At 51.1% G+C, this 17777-nt stretch overlaps 7 protein-coding genes across 7 annotated transcripts; 5 read left to right on the top strand and 2 right to left on the bottom strand.

Moving 5' to 3' along the window:
* Positions 1-210: 210 nt before the first annotated feature.
* Positions 211-1265, top strand: N7458_006976 (intradiol ring-cleavage dioxygenase; the record flags this gene model as incomplete). The annotated part of the gene is made up of 2 exons (XM_056910358.1): positions 211-929; positions 995-1265. The coding sequence occupies 2 exons, from the start codon at positions 211-213 to the stop codon at positions 1263-1265; spliced, it is 990 nt and encodes a 329-aa protein (XP_056766062.1).
* An 843-nt stretch (positions 1266-2108) lies between these two features.
* N7458_006975 (uncharacterized protein) lies at positions 2109-2927 on the top strand (the record flags this gene model as incomplete). Its single annotated transcript, XM_056910357.1, has 1 exon — positions 2109-2927. One exon carries the CDS (start codon positions 2109-2111, stop codon positions 2925-2927), a length of 819 nt encoding a protein of 272 aa, XP_056766061.1.
* Positions 2928-3510: 583 nt separating this feature from the next.
* N7458_006974 (PAN-complex poly(A)-binding subunit PAN3) lies at positions 3511-5798 on the bottom strand (the record flags this gene model as incomplete). The annotated part of the gene is made up of 6 exons (XM_056910356.1): positions 3511-4541; positions 4619-4732; positions 4834-4978; positions 5036-5327; positions 5471-5588; positions 5642-5798. 6 exons carry the CDS (start codon positions 5796-5798, stop codon positions 3511-3513), a joined length of 1857 nt encoding a protein of 618 aa, XP_056766060.1.
* A 62-nt stretch (positions 5799-5860) lies between these two features.
* N7458_006973 (PAB-dependent poly(A)-specific ribonuclease subunit 3) lies at positions 5861-6272 on the bottom strand (the record flags this gene model as incomplete). Its single annotated transcript, XM_056910355.1, has 3 exons — positions 5861-5925; positions 6006-6071; positions 6200-6272. 3 exons carry the CDS (start codon positions 6270-6272, stop codon positions 5861-5863), a joined length of 204 nt encoding a protein of 67 aa, XP_056766059.1.
* Positions 6273-7406: 1134 nt separating this feature from the next.
* On the top strand, positions 7407-9034 carry N7458_006972 (clathrin-mediated endocytosis regulator UBX3; the record flags this gene model as incomplete). Its single annotated transcript, XM_056910354.1, has 2 exons — positions 7407-7541; positions 7607-9034. 2 exons carry the CDS (start codon positions 7407-7409, stop codon positions 9032-9034), a joined length of 1563 nt encoding a protein of 520 aa, XP_056766058.1.
* A 1474-nt stretch (positions 9035-10508) lies between these two features.
* N7458_006971 (pleiotropic drug resistance family ABC transporter) lies at positions 10509-15093 on the top strand (the record flags this gene model as incomplete). Its single annotated transcript, XM_056910353.1, has 3 exons — positions 10509-11603; positions 11664-13515; positions 13577-15093. 3 exons carry the CDS (start codon positions 10509-10511, stop codon positions 15091-15093), a joined length of 4464 nt encoding a protein of 1487 aa, XP_056766057.1.
* An 816-nt stretch (positions 15094-15909) lies between these two features.
* Positions 15910-16527, top strand: N7458_006970 (uncharacterized protein; the record flags this gene model as incomplete). Its single annotated transcript, XM_056910352.1, has 1 exon — positions 15910-16527. The coding sequence occupies one exon, from the start codon at positions 15910-15912 to the stop codon at positions 16525-16527; it is 618 nt and encodes a 205-aa protein (XP_056766056.1).
* Between the last annotated feature and the right edge of the window lie 1250 nt (positions 16528-17777).

Here is a 17777-nt window from a genome sequence, read left to right as displayed (position 1 = left end):
GTCGGACGCTGGCGATATAAACGAAGGAGACTGTCGCGCCCGAGGCTGATCTTGGATTTCTTTTTTTTTGTCTTGTACACGGCTAAGAGTTGATTCAATTGCTGTCCCCCCCCCAATACTCCTTGCTCCTCCCACCTCCCAGTCTCTCAATCTATACAACTACATCCCATCCAAGTGTCGCGTGCCACACCTGCACACAACACGCCCAACATGGACCCCTCACAAGTCAAAATCCCGCCCATGAAAGACCTAACAGTGGACAACATCACCGAAAACGTCATCACAATCAATTCGCTCTGCGAAGACCAGCGCATGAAATACATCCTCGAACGCCTGGTAACCCACCTGCACGACTTCGCGCGCGAAACCCGCCTCAGCAGCGACGAATGGATGACAGGCCTCCAATTCCTCACAGACGTAGGCCAAATCTGCACCACCGTCCGACAAGAATTCATCCTGCTCTCCGACGTCCTCGGCCTCTCCATTCTCGTCGACTCAATCGACCACCCCAAACCATCCGGTTCCACCGAGGGCACCGTGCTGGGCCCGTTCCACACACACGATGCGGAGGATATGCCGAATGGCGAGTCGATGTCGCATGATCCTAAGGGGGAGCCGTTGCTTGTGGTGTGCACGTTGCGGGATACGGAGGGGCGGCCGATCGAGGGCGTCAAGATTGATATTTGGGAGACCGATTCGACGGGCCATTACGATGTGCAGTATGCTGGGAGGGAGGGCCCGGATGGTCGGTGTGTGATGCGGTCGAATAAGGAGGGTTTGTTCTGGTTCAAGGCTATTACCCCCGTGCCGTATCCGATTCCGCATGATGGGCCTGTGGGCAAGTTGTTGAAGAAGTTGCATCGGCATCCGTATCGGCCCAGTCATATGCATTTTATGTTTGAGAAGGAGGGGTATGATCATTTGATTACGTGAGTGTTCCATTATACCTAGTCTTTGACAGATCTGATCTTCTCTGGATCCTAACGATCTCCAGGGCTTTATATCTCCGCAACGACCCCTACGAAACCTCCGACGCTGTCTTTGGTGTCAAGGATTCGTTGACGGTGGACCTAGGCAAGGTCGGTCCTGAAATGGCTGAGCAGTATGGTGTTCCTGAGGGTCAGGCCTTGCTTACGTATGACTTTGTGCTGGTCTCGGATGAAGAGACGAGCGAGCTGCGCGCCAAGAACTCCAAGATTGCGCTGGATAAGCTGGGACGGAAGGTGAAGATTGTGAATGGGTTGCCTATCCCTGATTTGGATTGATTGACTGGCGGGAGTTGATCGGTGATCTCAAGTTTAGTGCCCTTCTGAGTGTTTTTTGATACCTGATCTTGAAGTACATAGAATTGATATCTTAGTTTCGCTGTTTGCTCGGCAAGTACTATCATCAACACAGTATTATACTAGCTCAAGTGATATACATGCATTCGGCCGATCCTGTGAGCTTCCATCTTTCCGTGTGCGAGACGGACCTCTTCGGAAACTCCCCTGTGACGGTTAATTGGGCGGTAGAATTGCGATTCCCTCTACTTGTACTCTGTGTGACGGGACACATAGTCAAACCTAGTATCCACTGCTTCCGTGGGGTAGTCATTAGGGCTATTTGCGATATCACCTGGTGTAACAGCGTTTCTGTATAACGGCGCAACTTGTCCGACATGTCCTATTTACGGAACATATCTCTCCTCAATAACATTATTATAGTTATCACTCCTTCGGCCCTTCGAGTCAATCTATTCAATCCTTTCTGAGATTAACAGTCTATCAGCATGCAGTTTCTTCTCCTCCTTTCGTTGGCAGTAGCCATGTGCGCTGCCATGGTCATTCCAGGTCCGGAAACTCGCGAGGCTCTCTCAGAGAACTATATTCGTTTGGATAAGCCGGGCTCTCAGGTAGTTCTGCGTAAGGACCGTGATCAGAATGAGGACACAGAGACTGATCCTACAATATCGAACGACGGACACGGGTTATCATCTGACAAAGAATTAGCGGGTCAAGACTGGGACGAAGAGTCAGATTGGGGTCTTTTCACTGTTCCGGAGGAGCATCAGGATCAATCTTGGGAAGATGACGATGATTGGGAGGGTGACTTTGTTGATAACCATCATGATGATGATAATAAGGAGGATGATGAATCCGGAGACCCACGTCCACCGCATCACCATCCTTCTCATGGCCGTCGACCTGATCATGACTCGGGACATCATCACCGCTGTCCAGGACACGATCACGAAGACGATGGAGATAAACGTCCACACTGTGGTTGCCCAGGTCACGGAGGCCATGGAGGAGGAGATCGTGGTGACGGGGACGGCCATGGTGACGGAGATGACAACGGATGTTCACCCCCAGGAAAGGGTGGCTGTCCCGGCGGTGGAGGAGAGGGAGAGGGAGATGGCGATGACGGCGATGACGGCGATGACGGCGATGACGGAGGTCAGAACCCTCCAGATAGATGTCCAGGCCATGGAGGAGGTGGGCATCGAGGAGGAGGCGGAGGAGGTGGAGGAGACGGAGGAGATGACCATTGTGGAGGAGACGACCCCTGTGGAGGACACGGGCATCATAGACACGGTCGTCACGGGGGAGGACATCACGGAGACTGTCCTTGTCAAGGCCATGATCCCAGTCATCACCATGGCTGCTCTGGTCACGGAGACCATGGACATGGACATGGACATGGACATAGAAACCACCAACCCCCAAAACACCATCATCGAGGATGTCGCCGACGCCGCCATCCTAGCCACGGCCACGAAGAAGACGGCTCTGATGATGAATGTTCGAAACCGAGAAGACCACGACACCCAAGACACAGACTGTGTTGGCACCATGACTCCATATGATATCTCTTTGGAGACCATCTCCCATGTGGTGAGAAGTGTCTGTGTTGATCCAGTATCATATTGTAAGAGAGGACGCTAAATATTGACGTGGAGGGGAGACAGTGGTTATGAGGGTAGGTGGATGAGTTCACCAGGCTTGCCAATACAGAATGTAGTGGTGGACATCCCAGATAAGGTATTAGTGCTGCCGTAGTTGGCAGGGAAGGGAATGAAGCGGAAATCAGATGGGTGAGGAGGGAAAGAGTCCAGGTGGAGATTCTGTGGAAGGCTGTTAGTTTGGTTGCTCAATCTATGCTCTATTTGTTTCTACACGCAGTTATATGCGGTCTAGCTCAGTGAGGAATAAAGTATTGGATTTCTTTATCTGTCCGTATTTCCATATGATCTACTGGCTGTACTCCCCTGCGAGGTCATCCCAGGCAAAAGAAAAAAGAGAGACAAAATACAACGAGATCATGCAAGAGGATTCCATAAAGCCCCTGCAGGCAAAGGTCAAGTGTTCCTCCTTCCCGGATTCGTTAGTCTTCTAAACCGCGAATCTGGGGGAACAGGCGTCAAAAAAAGCAACCAGACAAGTCCATCATAATCGTAGCTACAAGTTGTGAGCCCCACGCATAGGGAAAAGAAATTGTGAGCCGAAGACCGCCACTCATCCGAGGATCTTAATGCATCCTTCTGGTAGGTTTCATGAGGGCCTGGAACGATGACTCCAACGCTTTCTTGATCTCCTTGTAGCTGACAATGAAGCAGCTCTGTTCATCGCGGCTCACAAGGGTAATCTTCTCATCAGACCCGGCATCGAGCTTATTCAAACAGGTCAGCACATGTCCGAGGTCGAGGACGGCATCCCCAGAAGCATCAACTTGGTGGAAGACGTAATCCCGGAAGATCTTCAAGAAGTATCGCTCGCCATTCTCAGACCACTGTCGGTCATGCTCGTATTCGGGCCGCTCATTGATAAAGTTCAATTTGGTCATCAGGCGCACCAGACGTCCATTCTCGAGTTCGCGGCTGAGATCTGACGTGAGTTGATCGTCCAGATGAAGAGCCGAGTCGAAGGTTGACATCAACTGGGAGGAGATGCCAGTAATAAAGAGATCGATGGTCCGTTCCTGGTCTTTCTGTAGCCCGTTCAACAGCCAAAAGACTGAGTTCTTCAGTTGAGGGCTGTACGCGCGAGTGAAATGCTCCATCGCCTTGGTGGGGTTGTGCATTACATTCGGCGAGTTAGCACCCAGAGTGACGATCAATTGCCCGAAATTGACTAGATCCTGCCGTTGCAGGTCCGCCACGGTCCGTTGCGAGTCAAATTGAACCACATCCAGAACGGCACAGGCATTCAGGCGGATGCGATTCTTGCCGGTCAGCAGAACTTTGCTGGCCTCAAGCACTCGAGCAGCGAGACCGTTGGTGTGGATCGACTTAAGTGCGTTCGCAATCTGCGTCATGTAGCCCCAGAGGACCTGCTCGGGGATATGGGTGTTGTTTTGGCGACCTTGGAAACGGTTTCCGGCGCCCAGATGTTGTTCGGCAAGTGTCTTGGATAGTGGGTGATAGTCGGTGACGAAGATGAGGGAGCTATCCTGGAAGCTACGGCTAGTAAATGCGTCGTGGACGGTTACCACACTGCCGTTGCAAACGCGCTTCCATGCCTGGACCGACCGAATTGCCTTCTCGTTGGTCAAGCGGAACCCTACAGGGCGTTAACTTCAAGATTCAAAAATTATGATTGGCGAAGCCGGTTCTTCGGGCTTGTCACATGCTTCCTACCTTCAAGTCTTCGAAGAGCGTAAAAATTCCCGTCTTTGCTGGACTGCGCTTTGTACACCCAGCTCGGGTAGCCGAAGGTTGCGGCATTCTTCTGATGGCTGAGATCCAAAGGAACTAGGGAGTGGAAGTAATCGACTTGAGCGGGAAGTGTTGTGTCCGCAGAGAATGTCAGTTCAATTTCATCCAAGACCTGGACAGGGGACGTCTTCACATACTAGGGAGAGTTTGTAGGGTAGCTGCCGCCTTCTTCTGGAGCTCTTCCCGGAAGTCGTTAGGGAGGAAAAGATCATGGACGTTCCGCTGATAGCCCAGGGTATTCTGGTTATGAGGGCCGATTGGGGCATAGAGATGATATTGGACCTGCAATGCTTGTCAGTCTGCTGAAAGCTTGCAGGATACACAATGTCTTGCACGTACCGGCTGCTGGAAGCCTCCTTGGTTCGCAAAGAAAGCTCCTGCTCCAAGTGCAGCAGTTGGGTCGTGAGCATACGGGTTGGCCGAGACCGGGCCAACGGCTCCTGCGGCAGACAGAGGAGTGGAGGCTGTGACGAATGGGTCAAAAGCACCGGAGTTCGCGATCCCGTTCCCATTGCCTTGAAGAGGCCCCTGCACAGACAGGTTAGCGGGATAAAGGCCGAGGCTGAAACTGCGATGGCTGCCATGGTTTCGTTCGTGGATAGGGTCGAAATCATCAGCCAGGGCACTCAGGCTCCGGGTAGAGCGCTTGTGGAAATTGCCCAGCATGATTTCAGTTGGCTCAGGAGAGAAGTGCCAAGGTGTTGATTCTCGAATCCGGCCATCTTTTAAAGGAAGGAATTTCTGGGAAGATTCCAAAACGGAAGGTGCGATCACGGCCGACTTACCACGTGAGCGCCATCAAAGCCCTGAGGAACAAACTCCTGCACATCCGCCACCGTCCAGTCGGGAGTTCCTACTTCTTGTCTTCCCGTCGGAGTACTCGTGCTGGAGCCTTTGCCATCAGTCAGTAGACGCCTCAAAACGCAGTTCAAAATGGTATCGTACGGGATGAGGCCGAAACTCGGGGCTGGAACGGAGCTGCGCTCGCAGCCTTTGGAGAAATCGTTGTCGATTTCTTTGGAGCAGATGTGCCATTGCCAGTTAAGAGGGAGGGGGTAAAGCTCGGTGAGTCGACGTTGAATCGTTTCTTATTGCTGTACATGGTTGTTGGTGAGCTTTTTGTTGCAAATCTCAAGTCTTGCAGAAGGAATACAAGGAAGATAGTCAACCATACTTATCTGCCTGGTTTGCCGCGTTGACTTTCAGAGGGTCATGATTGAACGCGCAACCTATTTGAGGTAGAACTCGAGTGTCAGACTTCGACGCTCATAGACAATGACCACAACCATCACTCTGTACTAGCGAGTACCTTTATCTTCATATCGACAGCGGCCGTATATGGTTACATTACGGCATAATGTATCTTTCGCATTCTCTGTTCCAAAGACCCCTCCAGTCAGCGCGCAAATCTATCGCACATCTCCGGCATGTCGCTCCGGTCGGATCCATCACATCCGTCCATTTTGGAGGATGAGCGAAGCCAACCATCCGGGAAACACTCACCTCGGGTCTTCATTTTCGGCGAACCCGTCGTGCGACGGGGATCGTCCAGCGGAGGCTTGCTGGAGGAGGCCATTTTAAGATGGCTGATACCGACGAGAGACGAGGCGGAATCAGCGCAGTGGTATCTCCATTGAAACGGAAGCCGGAACGAAACGATTGAGTCGACCGAAAGGAAGCCACATTCCCTGCGATCGGATAGCTGATTCCAGGTGCTGGTGGTCCACGCGTATGGTGATGCGGATCGTCGAGAGCGCGTCAATTGCGGATGAGATCTTGCGCGCGACCGAGGGGATAAAAATAAGTGGATTGAAAGCCCGACTTATTATCAAGATACTGATCTCAGGTGTCCTCCCTCCTGGACAAGATCGGGAGTGATAGAGCCGATGGAGCAGACGAGGACGCGGGGCGAGGCGAACTCGAGTCGAAGGGGGACACGTGCACGGACCAGGCGGTCAGCCCGCGATCATATCACTGATCCCTTGGAGAGGTCTAGTATATTACAATGGAGATTACAATGGAGAGCAATATACGTCGAGATCAGCAACAACGTTGACTATGAGGTGTGGGTTAGTATCTCAAAATATGTCCATATCTTGGATAGAGGCTTAAGTTTGGTTGCGACATGCCTTTGTCGGCATATATATGGTTGTTGTCTATTTCGGAGATACCAAGCCACGACAGGTGAATATATATCCGGGTTCGCAAAGATGATACTCAACATTCCCTCCTTTATTCCATGTCATAGAGCCCGTAGAGAAGCCTCATGCACCAAGACATGGATATGCAGACAGACGTGAGAGAAAGACAAAAGCAGAAGTATCCGCTTTCACATCTACCTAGTTCCAGGCAGGACGACCGCAATTCAGCGTGAATGCAGCTGTAGCTTTAGGCACAGGCTTTGTATATCAAATCAGTAGCCATACAAGGTTGAAATTGCATTGTTAATGTTGCTTAACACATTCTGTAAATTTTGGTCTACAAGACAATCTTCGAAGTTCACCGGGGTTAGACATACATTCTACGGAGATTTGAAAGGTTTATAGATCTAAACTTCGGGAGATGCCACGATCCGTGATGTACCTGCTCCAGCCCCCGGAGAACTGTTCCCGGCCAAGCCTCAAAAAGGAAAGCGGTGTATAGAGCGGTGAGCACGAATCTACCCTATCCGAGTCTCTGTCAATTCATTGGTGCCACCTATTCAGCAACGATGTCTGCGGCGGAGGTTGACCTCGACCAGCTCTCGGAGAGCGAGAGATTGGTGTTGGAGCAGTACACAGGTGTAACGGGACAAGACCCAGCAGAAGCCATCCCTCTGCTGCGCCGGTCACAATGGAATGTTCAGGTTGGTCGTTACACGTCACTCCCAGCTCCCGCCGAGGTAGCTAGCTAATCACCCCCACAACCTAGATTGCCATCTCCAAGTTCTTCGATGGGGAAGGGCCCGACCCGCTCGAGGAAGCTCGAGCAGCCATGTCTCAACCTGAGCAACCTTATCAGCCAGGGCCTGGGATCAATCTGATGAACGAAGATCTACTCCAACAGACCCGGCCTGTTAACCGTGCCTCAGACCCTGCCCCGCGAGTCGATACGCAACCCGAAAACCAACCTGTATATCGACCACCCTTTATCCTTGCCCTGCTCTTCACCCCCTTCAACCTTGTCTACCGAATCCTCCTCAACTCCTTCCGTCTCTTTGGAACCCTGTTTCCCTTCCTCCCACGTCTATTCCACGCGACTGCCAGCCCGGCTCTTCATGGAGCTCGACAAAATACCACGGGCCGCCGACCACTGGCACCTAAAGATACTGCAGCTCGGTTTATCCGGGAGTTTGAGGAAGAGTACGGGTCAAATCCTCTCTCATTCCTTGAGAATGGTTACAACATGGCCCTGGAGAGAGCGCATCGCGAATTGAAGTTCCTACTGGTGGTCCTTCTATCACCCGAACACGATGATACGCACAGCTGGGTGCGCGAGACCCTACTATCGCCGGACGTGGTGGAGTTTATCAACCCTCCTAACGGCAATGGCGACGTGATCGTCTGGGGTGGCAATGTGCGGGACTCGGAAGCTTATCAAGTCGCCAATTCACTACGAGTCACCAAGTTCCCCTTTGCAGCGGTGATCTGTCACACCCCAAACGCATCCTCGACTGCCATGTCGGTGGTAGCCCGAATTGCTGGACCTCTTCCAGCATCTGAATTCAAGCAGCGACTGACGACTGCCGTGACCACGAACCAAGGGCCCCTTTCGCAGATCCGCCAGGACCGCAACCAACAACAGGCCTCCCGCAGCCTGCGCGAAGAGCAAGACTCAGCTTACGAGCGATCACTCGCGATTGATCGTGAACGTACGCGTCTTCGCCGGGAAGCAGAAGCAGCCCGTCACCGGGAGGAGCAAGAGGCAGCGGAGCGCCAAGCTGCCGAAGAGAAGCGACAGCTGGATCTGGCCCAATGGAAGCTCTGGCGGGTGCAGTCACTTGGCACCGAGCCTGGGACGGAGGTCAAAGATACGGTGCGAATCAGTGTACGACTGCCTTCCGGCGAGCGCATCATGCGTCGGTTTGCACCCCAGGCCGATATTGAGGAATTGTACGCGGTGGTAGAGTGCTACGAAGTCTTGCAGGATGAGTCTCGATCTACCGACGTGGAGAAGCCGGAAGGGTTCGAGCACCAGTACGGATTCCGACTGGTGTCTCCTATGCCCCGGGCTGTCTATGCCGTGGAAGATGGCGGGACGATCCGCGAGAAGATCGGCCGGGGTGGGAATCTACTGGTGGAGCCCATTGAGGAAGACGATGACGAAGATGAAGAAGAGTCAGTCGACAACTCGGGCTGAGATGTCATAGCTGATGATGTCTCGATTTGAGCTGTGCAGGCGAGTGTAATGTATGACATGTGAAATTCTGCAACATCCACGAGACTTTTCGTAGGTCTAATTGTAGCTCTCTCGTAATCGATGACGCCAGTGGTGTACGCATCTAAGTACGAACTGCTTAGAAGGTGGGGAAACTCCTTGCATAATGCTGGCTGAAACGAGGCTCTATGATACATCATGACTACTATACTTGGCAGCTGAGATGAGCATTGGGTGGTTGCGTGGCAAGCAGACTGGGCTTGATATACAATGCCAACGCCAAGAAGGTGGCTATGGGTGCCACATGAACCAGGGTGCATAGATCAGATGCAGCTTACAGAGTACAGGGATGAGAATGAGACCGGGTTCAACCGAAGTGTAGACGAGAGGACGAACGGACGAATAGCACGGTCAATTGAATGGGCCTCTGGAGGAGAGAAGCAGCGAAGTTTAGCCGTGGTTGATACGATTGGTCCAATCCAGCTGAGTCAGCCCCGGATGTCCCGTAGCCCGGGATCCGAGCGGAGCGGCAGCCAGCAGAAGGACTGCCCGAGGAGCAAATTATGTCAGCAACGGTCTGGGAGCTCGGATCTTCTGCTCCCGGCCCACTTTTGATTTCTCGAACGGCCGGGCCCAGCACGTGTTTTGGCGATCTTGAAAAAGAAAAACACAAAACTTGCATACTTTCTTGGCATCTGGATGGACGTGCACAATGTGAACTGCGGTGAAGTACGTTGCTTTGGGCAAATTATGATTCATCTGACAATCATTCTGCCGTCACTTTAAATCGAGAATATCATAGTAGTTAAATATGGAATTAGGTATAAACCAGGGAACTGCCAAGATGGATTTTGGATGGTACAAGGCTGCATAACCGATGGTTCATCTCAGCTACATTTGCTCCTTTAGTATTAGCTTAGGCATCCGTCGAAAATGACACATTCTGACTCGCGTACGATTTTCCGGCCTCCGTACCTGATAACCCCCCCCGAAAGCCACCCCCAAAGCTAAAGGACCCCCCTGTCTCCGCCCCGGCTGCTTATCGCCGGACGGATCGTATATTTCCCTTTCGGAGGCGAATTCTGGATCGTTCCCGGTTCCGAATTAGGACTCTCCGTAACGTCTTCTTGCAGGGTTTTTTCTTCCTTTTTCCTTTTCCTCTTTATTTATCATTCCGATCCGCTCCTTCTTAGCCTTTTCATTTTCTGGACGCTCTTTTTCTTCTTTCCTTTTCGACTTCATCATAACATTCTCCCTAATTCAAACCACCCCACCACCAACTAATCACTCTTTGACCCCTTTCTACTCCTGTCGCATCGTCACGTCACTCGATTCCATCAATTGATGGTGTTTTCCTAATCTCTATTCTTCTCCTGGGTCCTCCGACATATCCCCACAATATCGGACCCATAATTCCAATCTCTAATACCGTTCCCCCACGCGATAGAAGCTCGCTATGTCGCTTCTGGGGACTTTCAATCATAGCGTGACCACCGAGGCAACCAGTGAATCTGTCTCGGTGGCTCGCGAAATCCAACATCATGATCCCGCCCAGAGTGTCAGTAGTGAGGACACTGCTCTCGAGAAGACCGAGGTTGGCAACGAGGACGTGATCGAGGCCGAGGTTACTCGTCTGGCCCGCCGGCTCACCCGTGAATCGACTCGTTGGACCGATGGTGAGAACACTTTCCTCGAGGTTACGGAGGGCTCGACCCTCGACCCGCACAGCGAAAACTTCAGAGCCCGCAATTGGATGAAGAATTTGCTCGCCATCACTTCCCGCGATCCTGAACGCTACCCGGGTCGCCAGGCTGGTGTCTCGTTCCGCAACCTCAGCGTTCACGGGTTTGGTAGCCCTACTGATTACCAAAAGGATGTGTTCAACTCTGTCCTGCAGGTCGGTGCTCTGGCCCGTATGATCACCGGCACGGGCAAGCAGAAGATCCAGATCCTGCGCGACTTTGATGGCCTCGTCAAGAATGGCGAGATGTTGGTTGTTCTGGGCCGTCCTGGTTCCGGTTGTTCGACCTTCCTGAAGACTTTGGCCGGCGAGATGAACGGCATTCACAAAGACGAGAAGACCCGCATGAACTACCAGGGTATCTCCGACAAGCAAATGAAGAATCAGTTCCGCGGTGAAGCTGTCTACACGGCCGAGACCGATGTGCACTTCCCCCAGTTGACCGTCGGTGACACCCTCAAGTTCGCCGCGCTGGCCCGCGCTCCTCGCAACCGTCTGCCTGAGGTTTCTCGTGACCGGTACGCTGAGCACATGCGTGATGTGGTCATGGCCATGCTTGGTCTCTCACACACCATCAACACGCGTGTCGGTAACGATTTCGTGCGTGGCGTTTCTGGTGGTGAGCGCAAGCGTGTCTCTATCGCTGAAGCTACCCTTTGTGCCAGTCCCCTCCAGTGCTGGGATAACAGTACCCGTGGTCTGGACAGTGCCAATGCCTTGGAGTTCTGTAAGACTCTGAACCTGATGGCCAAGTACTCCGGTACTACCTGTGCGGTTGCCATCTACCAGGCCTCCCAGAGTGCCTACGATGTGAGCTATACTATAAATACCTAATTTGATGCTCGACCATGCTAATGAACCATTGCGTAGGTCTTTGACAAGGTGACCGTCTTGTACGAAGGTCGCCAGATCTACTTTGGCCGCACTACCGAGGCTAAGGAGTTCTTCACCAACATGGGCTTCGAGTGCCCTGAGCGCCAGACCACAGCCGATTTCCTGACCTCGCTCACCAGCCCTGCCGAGCGTATCGTGAAGAAGGGTTTCGAGGACCTTGTACCCCGTACCCCTGACGACTTTGCCGCCGCATGGAAGAACAGCAAGGACTACAAGGAGCTGATGCGTGAGATTGAGGAGTTCGACCAGACCTATCCTCTGGGTGGTGAATCTCTTCAGAAGTTCGTCGACTCGCGCCGTGCTATGCAGGCCAAGAACCTGCGTGTTCGTTCCCCCTACACGATCTCTGTCTGGCAGCAGGTCAGCCTGTGCATGAACCGTGGTTTCCAGCGTCTCAAGGGAGATGCTAGTTTGACCCTGTCCCAGTTGATCGGTAATTTCATCATGGCTCTCATCATCGGTTCGGTGTTCTTCAATCTTCAGGATACTACCGACAGTTTCTACTCCCGTGGCGCCCTTCTCTTCTTCGCAGTTCTCCTCAACGCTTTCTCCAGTGCCTTGGAGATTCTGACTCTTTACGCCCAACGTCCAATTGTCGAAAAGCAAGCTCGCTACGCTATGTATCATCCATTCGCTGAAGCTATCGCCTCGATGTTGTGTGACATGCCGTACAAGCTTCTCAACGCCGTAACCTTCAACGTGACTCTCTATTTCATGACGAATCTGCGCCGCACTCCCGGTGCATTCTTCACGTTCTTGGTGTTCTCCATCTTCACGATGCTGACCATGTCTATGATCTTCCGGACCATTGCCGCTAGCTCTCGAACCCTGTCTCAGGCTCTGGTGCCCGCTGCTATTCTGATCCTGGGTCTGGTGATTTACACTGGTTTCACCATTCCTCCCCGCAACATGCTTGGCTGGTCTCGCTGGATGAACTACATCGATCCCATTGGATACGGGTTTGAGTCGCTGATGGTCAACGAGTTCCACAACCGTTGGTTCGACTGTTTGGACTCATCTATGATTCCTGCTGGTCCTGGTTACAACAATGTCCCGGCCACCAGCAAGATCTGCTCCGCAAAGGGCGCCCGTGCTGGTTCCAACCGGGTCTTCGGTAACGACTACCTTGCCGACAGCTTCCAGTACTACGACAGCCACAAGTGGCGTAACCTGGGTATCATGATCGGTTTCATGATTTTCTTCATGGCTACCTACTTGCTCGCCACCGAGTACATCTCCGAGTCCAAGTCTAAGGGTGAGGTTCTGCTCTTCCGTCGTGGTCACGCCCCCAAGCGCTCCTCGCATGAGGATGACATCGAGATGAGCTCTACCGTCGTCCCCGCTGAGAAGACCGATGAGACCAGTAGCCAGGAAATTTCCGCTGGTATCCAGCGCCAGACTGCCGTTTTCCAATGGCAGGACGTGTGCTACGACATCAAGATTAAGAACGAGGAGCGTCGTATCCTGGATCACGTTGATGGTTGGGTCAAGCCTGGTACCTGCACTGCCCTGATGGGTGTTTCTGGCGCCGGTAAGACTACTCTTCTGGATGTGCTCGCTACCCGTGTCACTATGGGTGTTGTCTCTGGTGAGATGCTTGTGGATGGCCGCCCCCGCGACCAGTCCTTCCAGCGCAAGACCGGTTATGTCCAGCAACAGGATCTTCATCTCTACACCACCACCGTCCGTGAAGCACTGCGCTTCAGTGCTATGCTTCGCCAGCCTGCCCATGTTTCCCGCCAGGAGAAGTTGGATTACGTCGAAGAGGTCATCAAGCTTTTGGGTATGGAAGCCTATGCTGATGCCATCGTTGGTGTTCCCGGTGAAGGTAAGCCACAAACATATACCCGATGAATATGCCTGGGAAGTCTCTTCTAACTTTATAACAGGTCTCAATGTCGAACAGCGTAAGCGCCTGACTATCGGTGTCGAGCTTGCTGCCAAGCCCCAGCTGCTTCTGTTCCTGGATGAGCCTACCTCTGGTCTCGACTCTCAAACTTCCTGGTCCATTCTCGATCTGATTGACACCCTGACCAAGCACGGTCAAGCTATTCTCTGCACTATTCACCAGCCCTCTGCTATGCTTTTCCAGCGCTTCGACCGTCTGCTGTTCCTTGCTAAGGGCGGAAGAACAGTTTACTTCGGTGAAATTGGCGAGAAGTCCTCTACCCTCGCTAGCTACTTCGAACGCAACGGTGCCCCTAAGCTGCCTGTCGACGCTAACCCTGCTGAATGGATGTTGGAGGTCATTGGTGCTGCTCCCGGTTCTCACAGTGATATCGACTGGCCTGCCGTCTGGCGCGAGAGCCCTGAGCGCCAGGGTGTGCACCAACACCTGGGTGAGCTCAAAGCGACCCTCTCCGAGAAGCCTGTCGAGGATGCTAGCACCAACCCGGAAAACTACAAAGAATTCGCCGCTCCCTTCACCGTTCAGCTCTACGAGTGCCTCGTCCGTATTTTCAGTCAGTACTGGCGCACCCCGGTGTACATCTACTCCAAGGCTGCGCTCTGCATTCTCACGGCTCTCTACATCGGTTTCTCCTTCTTCCAGGCACAGAACTCCCAGCAGGGTCTCCAGAACCAGATGTTCAGTATTTTCATGCTGATGACCATCTTTGGTAACTTGGTGCAGCAGATCATGCCTCACTTCTGTACCCAGCGCTCTCTCTACGAAGTTCGTGAGCGCCCCTCGAAGACCTACTCCTGGCAGGCTTTCATGACTGCGAACATTCTGGTTGAACTCCCCTGGAATACTCTCATGGCTGTCTTCATCTTCGTCTGCTGGTACTACCCGATCGGTCTGTACCGTAACGCCCAGGAGGCTGGCAATGTTCACGAGCGTGGTGCCTTGATGTTCTTGCTCATCTGGACTTTCCTGCTCTTCACCTCCACTTTCGCACACATGATCATTGCTGGTATTGATCTTGCCGAGACCGGTGGTAACCTGGCCAACTTGCTGTTCTCGCTTTGCTTGATTTTCTGCGGTGTCCTCGCCACTCCCGCAAAGATGCCTGGGTTCTGGATTTTCATGTACCGCGTTTCACCATTCACGTATCTCGTCTCAGCAATGCTGTCGACTGGTGTCTCTGGCGCCACAGCTACCTGCGAGAGCATCGAGTACCTGCACTTTGACCCTCCAAGTGGTGAGACCTGCCTGCGGTACATGCAGCCCTACATTGATCTCGCTGGTGGATACCTCCTGGATAACAATGCCACCTCTGACTGCTCATTCTGCACCGTCAAGTCGACCGATGTCTTCCTTGCCCAGGTGGTCAGCTACTACAAGGATGCCTGGCGCAACTTTGGTATCATGTGGGTCTACATCATCGTCAACATCTTCCTGGCCGTTGGCATCTACTGGCTCGCCCGTGTGCCCAAGGGCAGCCGCAGCAAGGATTCCAAGTAGGAATTGGCTTCCCAGCTGATTTTCAATGCTAGTCACTATGCTGAGCAGTATGTTAAGCGCTATCTTTCGCGTTAACATTTAATTTCCTCAAAAGGTTCTGGTTCTGCATTTTTCACAGTTTTTTTCTGAATGATTCTCTTTCCCTTGGTTCGTTGTTCTTGCTGTGCCTTTTCATCGGCATTGAGCGTTTTATGTGTGAGACGGCTATCGCAGCCGTCTTTCTAACTTTTTGCATGGAAGGTTTTTTGATATTTTAAGATCGTTAGATCGCGAGCATTTTCACAAAGATGTATAGATTAGGAAATGAAAGATCTCCTTTCTCTTGATTATATGTTCTATTTAATTGTAGTGTTTCTAACTATCTACTGAGTAGTAAGGTAAGACAGATTGCTCCTCACTCTGTCATGTATTGACAATGACGGGGTTACTAGAAGAGGTACAGTGGAAGCTCAAACCTCCCAAACAAGAAAATAGAGAAACGGTTTAACAATATACCCTTCGACTCCCTCTTCCGAATGGTTTTTCTGAAAGTCTTTCAAATCGTGTTCATTGATGGATCCAACAAGATATCTCTGTTTATCTTCTAAAGTATGAGAAGTTCGGTCCGGGATGTAACCTTAAATCAACTGTACCGCGGTGCCTGACTACCAGACAAGACTCGACAGAATAGGACTAGGGAGAAGGTACTAACTACTCTAAGTAAGGCCAAACGAAGATCAAACCCCACACTGAAAACATCGTCCCAGATACAGCCATAGGTACCCTCAAACAATCAGAGACAACTGCACAGCTAAAAGCAGCGCTATCAAGACAAAAATGACCGACACCTACACTACCAGACTCAAACAACTAGTCGATCTAGTCGAAGAAGAAGGCTGGGCAGACTTCGGCTTCCTCCTCTTCCGCACGCACTACGACAATGAAAACCTTTGGGAATCCTTCCTCGAAGCAAAAGACCAAATCCTCTCCGAAACAATCAACAATGCACCCCCAGAATCCGGGTTATCCCGTATCACAGACAAAATGTACCTAAAGCAGGTATCCAACGAAGCATTAAGGGATATAACCCCCGAGCAAGTTGCGATCGCGTACCGGAGTTTAGAATACGGCGATGGCGATGGTGATGGCGTGGTCGATGAAAATGGGAATGGTGGGGTGCCTGAGGATAGAATTGAGCCTGGCCTGCGGACGAATGTTTGTCTTATGGTTGATGAGGAGTGTATGCGGTCTATTGTTGCTTGGAGAGAAACGGGATCGGTGCCTTTTGTTAAGGCTGTTGATGTTTTGTTAGGGGAGGAGGATATTTTGTACTCGGGGTGTTTTCGGGTTGCGATTACGTCGTTGTTTACGGAGTTTTATATTGAGCAGGTTGAGTGTGGTGAGACGGTGGAGTTAGTGCCAGAGGGGGATGGGGTTTGGAGGGGGTTTGTTTAAGGTAGGAGCATAGAAGGCTAGTTAGAACTGCGGAAGATAGCGTTGGCTTAACGAGATTAATTATGTGTCAATGATATTCAATACTGTCCTTCAAATCACCCAGCTCTTAATCAGCTTCTCCCCTCACACTTCTCGCCCGTGGTCGCGCGACGCAAAAGAAGAGTTCTATACATGAGGTTTCAAAGTTTAGAGAGTATAGTTTGCTTCAAACTCTGTGTCCGGTACATACAGCCATAGGGTGTGGAGAATAGGACTTCCCATCCGCTTAGCCGTACTTAAGCCATATGTAGTACACGGCTAATTCTTAATACGCCCTAACCTTTAAAATAGCGTCGGATTTAATCTTTAGGGTAAGTATAGGTGATATAGGTAAGAAGTCTAGAGACTAGGGTGATAGAGGTAAGAATAGGGTAAGGATTCTTACCTAGATTACCTACTCTCCTACTTTTACTTAAACCTAGACTATAAATATAAGCCCTAGAGCGCCTATCTAGTGTACTATTCTTAATATTTTATTACCTTGCTATTAGATGGAAGATACTCCCGAAAGACTTCTAAAGGAAACTAGATAAAAGGATTATATGTACTACGTTATATAGTTTTACTCTTAAATACTCCGGAAATCGAATCTAACCTTTAAAGTCGAATTAAAAACCTAACTCTCCAGAAGCTTCTTAGCAACGTTACTAGTGCGATTGATATTATATTCTCTTAGGATATCGGTAAGAGCAATTTCGTTTTGTCTAATTAAGACTTTGACTATCTTCAATTTTCTTACCTATAAGTTAGAGCCGCGAAAGATATGCTTGCAGGCTAAATATATCAGCCTCTCATCCGGATCGCTTTGCGCCATTTTGCAACTTGATTATTGCCTTCAAATGATCGATACTTGCCTCAAATATATACCACAAGGTCCCTGAGCGTCTACTTTGCATCTATATGCAAACAGCTACCAGAGACGTCTTTAGTATCACACTCCCGTCAAGCATGATACAGTTTCACCATGATTCGTAAATGCTCCCGAAACCGTCACGATCAGTCAGGTGACAGTACCTCACGGGAATGAAATTTAGAAGATCTCAGAGGGAAGTGAGAGGCACATTCCATCCATGTAGCTTCCAAACATTCCATACCCATGAGTGTTCTAATACCAGAGTAGCCCTTCATGTCCCGGTTAGAACTACAAGAGATGCAAGATTGACCGAAATGATCAAATTGATAACATTGAGCAAGAATAATAGCAATGCCAA

Source organism: Penicillium daleae (assembly GCF_028827525.1).
Source record: "Penicillium daleae strain IBT 16125 chromosome Unknown utg000006l_segment0_segment0, whole genome shotgun sequence".
Taxonomy (NCBI): domain Eukaryota; kingdom Fungi; phylum Ascomycota; class Eurotiomycetes; order Eurotiales; family Aspergillaceae; genus Penicillium; species Penicillium daleae.
This window is presented reverse-complemented; position numbering and strand designations above follow the sequence as displayed.